General features: G+C 40.1%; 1 protein-coding gene across 2 annotated transcripts in view; it reads left to right on the top strand.

Moving 5' to 3' along the window:
- Positions 1 to 6,000, top strand: part of tenm1 (teneurin transmembrane protein 1) — a 503,386-nt gene that overhangs the window by 308,779 nt on the left and 188,607 nt on the right. For both annotated transcript variants that reach the window (XM_061927525.2, XM_061927524.2), the window contains exons 12-14: positions 1,735 to 1,920; positions 2,020 to 2,049; positions 2,135 to 2,281. In XM_061927525.2, coding sequence (XP_061783509.2) covers positions 1,735 to 1,920; positions 2,020 to 2,049; positions 2,135 to 2,281 — 363 coding nt within the window. The remainder of the gene's footprint in view (positions 1 to 1,734; positions 1,921 to 2,019; positions 2,050 to 2,134; positions 2,282 to 6,000) is intronic.

Raw genomic sequence — 6,000 nt, 5'->3', positions numbered from 1 at the left:
TTGAAAATAAAATAATAAATAAACCAACCATTCAGGACATTAAACTGCTCAGTTTGCAACACACTGATCTAATCTGATGTGCCCAAGCCAGATACCTGCCATCTTTTCTTGGATGCTAGTTCATTAATGTCGGGGCTCAGGCTTTGAGCTGAGGCATCCCTCATTATCGAACGCAGGTGTTCATCAGTCATTGTATCTCGTATTCCACAGTCTTGGGGGTGTGCCTTACAGGCACTGCAATTAACGTCCTCTACGAGCTGACGTCACGTCCGCTTTTCATCCCTTCTAACAACGTGCCCGCCCAGTCACAAGATATGAGCGGCTCCTGTAGACACACACACGTTAATGCAAAGCATACTTCATCAACAGCGATACAGTTTACACTGAGAGTGGCCATATAAGCAACTTTAACATTGTTAGAAATAAACGCTACACTGTGAATCCACACCAAACAAGAATGACAAACACATTTTGGGAGAACATCTGCACAGTAACACAACATAAACACAATAGAACAAATACCCAGAACCCTTTGCAGCACTAACTCTTCCGGGACGCTACAATATACACCCCCGCTAAGGCCAATTTAGTGTTGCCAATCAACCTATGCCCAGGTGCATGTCTTTGGAGGTGGGAGGAAGCTGGAGTAACCGGAGAGTGCATGCATAAAATAAGGAATAGACAAAGTAGGACATAATGGTAACACTTTAGTATGGGGAACATATTCACCATTAATTAGTTGCTTATTAACATGCAAATTAGTAACATATTGGGTCATAATTAGTCATTATTAAGTATGTATTTAATGCCTTATTATGCATGGCCTTATTATACAACAAATAAGCCGGTAACACTTTAGTTTCGGGAACATATTCACCATTACTTACCCTAACCCTAACCCTTACCAAACAACTCTAAATTAAGTATTTGTTACTTAGAATATGTTCCCCTAGTGTCCAAATACCTCTAAATTAAGTCTTTGTTACTTGGAATATGTTCCCCATACTCAATCAATCAATCAAAGTTTACTTATATAGCCCTAAATCACGAGTGTCTCAAAGGGCTACACTAGCCACAACGACATCCTCGGCTCAGATCCCACATCGGGGCAAGAAAAAACTCAACCCAATGGGATCACAATGAGAAACCTTGGAGGGGACCGCAGATGTGGGGACGAACGGCAGATCAAATGGTCTAAAAGGGGGGTCTACTTAAAGGCGAGAGTATACAAACAAGTTTTAAGATGGGGCTTAAATGCTTCTATTGAGGTAGCATCTCTAACTGTTACCAGGAGGGCATTCCAGAGTACTGGAATAGAAAACGCTCTATAGCCTGCAGACTTGTTTTGGGCTCTGGGAATCACTAATAAGCTGGAGTTCTTTAGCAATACTAAAGTGTTACCGAAATTATTATTATTATGAAAAAGAGAATGCAGGAAATACAATTTGTAGAGCTAGAGATAAAGAAACACTATTAAAACTCTGGTTTCCAAAACCTGTGCAAATATCAGTCATTTAGTTGTTAGGGCTTTGCTATTAGAGGTGTACAAATAATATCCCCCTACTTTTGACCAATAATTCTATATAGTGTTTTTCTTTTTTTACTCCACCTTTCTATGTAACCTTTGTCTTTTCTTTTCATTCTTGATTTGCTCCATCTGCTCTGCTCCTTCTTTTCTCCTCTCACACTAACACGCTTGTCTCTCCCACGTACCCCCACCCACCTTTCTGGCAGAGCTGTGCCCGGTTCCATGTGGCAGCCATGGCGTTTGCTCAGAAGGCCAGTGCCAGTGTGAGGAGGGTTGGCTCGGTGCGGCTTGTGACCAGAGAGCGTGCCATCCTCGCTGTGAGGAACACGGCCAGTGCCATGACGGGACTTGCATCTGCCAGCCTGGCTGGGAAGGAGAGCACTGCAACATCGGTGAGCTGTGTGCCCATGCGAGAGTTAAATTAATCCTTGTGATATTTGGACTGAAAAGGGAGTCGTTGTTGTTTTCTCACTTTTTTTTCCTTTTCACAGTTACTCATGATCTGGACATTGTTGTGAAAGGTAATTTCCATATAGTCATATTTGGGGGAGATTTATCATCCTAATAGGTATTCCAGAACATAAACAACATGTGCGTCATCTTCAGATGGCTGCCCAGGGTTGTGCAGCGGGCACGGGCGCTGTACCCTGGAGCAAAGTGGCTGGCACTGCGTATGCCAGGCTGGTTGGAGCGGGCCTGGATGCAGCGTTGTCATGGAAACTGACTGCAGTGATGGAACAGACAACGACGGAGGTGACATTCTATCACCATCTATCATTCTCTATCTCTTTTCTACCTTTTGTTATCTCTCATTTCTGTCTTCCTTCTACCCTTTTCCATCACTTCTCTTCATTGAATTGCCAAAAAGAATCAGCCTCATTGTCCCATCCCTTCATCCGTCTGCGTTGGCCCAGTCCTGCTGAGAACCCTGTGGAGTCCTGTTGGTCATTATTACAATGAATGTGTGTATGTGCGGGAGTGTGCATTTTTTGTCATCTCACAACTAAATGTCTGATATGCATAACACCTACTGGGATAAAAAAAAAAATACTCAGAGATGTTCCCTTTGCAAGTCTAAATGTACCAAATAGTGGAGAATGCATCCACTGTTTAGGCCGGTTTAACTGAGAGGTGAGAGGTGTGTGTTCCTCATTGTTGGTGTATTAAAAACACAAGGCAGTATTAAATAAGTTATACTTTTTAAAACATAATTACCACATCTAAGGTTGGTGAGGTTGAGGTTAAAGGACCCATAGCATGAAATTATGTTTTTTACAAGTGTATGTAAACTTTGGACCACGACTGTATGTATTTTATGCTCCTGTAAATTAATCTGGCTCACATTTCCTGATAATATCAATTCGTTTTTGAGTAATCGGTAGACAACTAAATGTACTTGGAACACCTCGATATGCTGCCCCCTCTAGACCATTTGACGCCCCAGGCGAGAGTGAATTTTATCTTGCAGCATGTAAGACAACTATTTATGATGAGTAGGCCAGAATGTATTAAGAGTATTTAAAAATGATTCTGACATTCTGTGTCTGATATTGATTTAGATGTATTACCATTGAACATATATGTTGAATACTTTTTAATTGAAAAATTATTGTTACTACAGTCTTTTACAAATAAACACTCACCTGGATCCACATGATGAGTCCGTCTCTCACCAGCAGTAAATGTGCAGCTGCTTTCTGTCTGAATAGACGCTGTAGTGTAAAACACAAAATGGCAAAAATGTCATTTATGCATGCATTGTAATTCTAAATTACTTTTTTTTTTTTTTTTACACTCAAATTGTTTTTATTGATGAATAAAACATAGACAATGGGAAAAGATTGCCCTGCAATCATATTCGTAAACTGAAAAACGTACATGTTTCTTCACGACAAGGCTTAGATGAACGCACTACTAACACAAACACTCATTTCAGCTTATATTAGTTGCCGTATGCAAACTGCTCGTGCTGTCCCTAAAAAAGAACAACAGCAACAACAGCCGGTTGCTCTTAGCCATTATAAGAAAAGTGATGTTGCTAACGGTAAAAATGAATTACCTAAATGTAAATACATACCTCTGCAGTTGTATTTCCTCCTCCTCTTTCCTTCGCTTTATAGGTCATAGCTGATAATTTTGATGTCCCACTTTTTATCGTAAAAGATTATTAATCAGATAAAATAGCTCCACTGGTCTTCTTCGATCATGACACGATGTGCCGTCGCCCTCCACCGGAAGTTTCAGCAGGTTCACGGCGTAGACAGCAGGTAGCAGACGTCCCATCATAGGTCATAGATTTTTTTTTTTAAAGAACATGTTCCAATTAAATGTACAGAGTCCGCAATATACAAACATTTTAATTTACACATTTTTGTTGTTATTCAAAGTATTATTATTATTATTAATTTACATTCTGCAATTTGGCGCCCCCTCCAACAGATGGTAGTCCTGTTTCGCCTGTCGGTAAAGCCGGTCCTACTGCCAACCCTAGGTTTGACGTCATCTATAGAACCGGAGCCCATTTCCCCCCGTCTAGTAAACAGTGTGTATAAAGTGTAAAACTAATATTTTGATCACTTAATATTTGACCATTATTGTTGCCCTGGTCCATGATTTCTTCAAAACTGATATCGTTTACTTTTCGAGCAAAAATGTTTCCCTCCTCAACGGGTGCTTTTGATTTTCGGGATCACATTTGGCTAGAGTCTTTTAAATTATTTACATCCAAACTCTGACCAAAACCCTTCTTCTTTGATGTTAGAATCATTAAAAGGGCCTCATTATACAAAACCTGATGGTATCTGCCTAGAAAATAAATCATAATTGCTCATGTTTTTAATCGGTTTTCATTTGATTTACTTAACGGGTGTTGTTGAAACATGAGGAATTAGTTAACAACATTTGATTGAAAAAGGAAATTATGGGCTTGATCTACTAAAGGTTTGCGTGTATTCAAGCTGATCTATTAAGCTTGTGCGCAGGGTATTGTAACTCTTAAATGAGCAAAACAGGGAATGCATTCCCTGTATATGCAGAATATATGTTGATTATTAGAATGCCCACAATACTGGGAAGAGGAGATGTAAAAATAATCATTCAGCACACTCAATGTGATTTATCAATGTTGGAACCCTTTGCGGTCTCTGTTTTGCGTCCATATTTAGCACATTAGAAGTGTGCGTGCAAATTGGCACTGGCGTCAACTGTGCTGCAAAAACAGACAATTGAAAGAGAATCCTCTGTCCTGCGTGTGTGTCAACATCATACTTGCCAACCTTCAGACCTCCGATTTCGGGAGGTGGGGGGGTTCGTGGTCAGGGGGGGGGGGGGGGGGGGGGGGCTTGGGGGTGTTGTTGGGGGCGTGGTTAAGAGGGGAGGAATATATTTACAGCTAGAATTCACCAAGTCAAGTATTTCATATATATATATATATATATATAAGAAATACTTGACTTTCAGTGAATTCTATATATATATATATATATATATATATATAAATAAGAGAAATACTTGAATTTCAGTGTTCATTTATTTACACATATACACACACATAACACTCATCTACTCATTGTTGAGTTAAGGGTTGAATTGTCCATCTTTGTTCTATTCTCTGTCACTATTTTTCTAACCATGCTGAACACCCTCTCTGATGATGCATTCTGCTTCGTCTCCTTGTTGTGTGCGCAGTTGTGCACTGCACTCTCTAAAAGCCGTAGATGTTATTGTCACATATGCATGCACAGTAGATGGCAGTATTGTCCTGTTTAAAAGTGTCACAACATTGCTGTTTACGGCAGACAAACTGCTTTACGGTAGACGAAAACGTGACTGCTGTTGTTGTGTGTTGTTGCCGCGCTAGGAGGACGTTAATGAAACTGCCTAACAAAAAACCCACATAAGAAACTAAGAACTCGCCCTTGATCATTCTACAGTTATAACGTGATTGGGGATGCATGCTGTTTATATTGTGGGAAAGCGGACTTGAAAACAGGCTGTCGACACGTCACTCAGGTCCGCCTGAATTTCGGGAGATTTTCGGGAGAAAATTTGTTCCGGGAGGTTTTCGGGAGATGCGCTGAATTTCGGGAGTCTCCCGGAAAATCCGGGAGGGTTGGCAAATATGGTCAACATATATAGAACATCGGAAATAAATATATAGTTTATTCTGTTATACGATTCCATAACTGCTAAATAATTTAAGGGTATGATTAAAACAAATGTACTTGCTTTGTTTTGGTATCTGCTGGTGTTTTTTCAATAGATCTCCTATATAACTTACAATATGCCTTTTCTTGCAGCTTCACAACACTTTAGCGCCTGTCAGAGCAAACCTTCAGCATGCTAAAAGTAGGTTCTTTAGATTACGTTCAATTCAGCCCAAGTACATCTTATATTTGTGTGCTGCATGTCAACATGACGAAACGCCACAGATTGTACAATATACTTAACACAACACGCTCACTAAAGTACAT

The sequence above is a fragment of the Nerophis lumbriciformis genome, linkage group LG35 (assembly GCF_033978685.3).
Source record: "Nerophis lumbriciformis linkage group LG35, RoL_Nlum_v2.1, whole genome shotgun sequence".
Taxonomy (NCBI): Eukaryota; Metazoa; Chordata; class Actinopteri; order Syngnathiformes; family Syngnathidae; genus Nerophis; species Nerophis lumbriciformis.
This window is presented reverse-complemented; position numbering and strand designations above follow the sequence as displayed.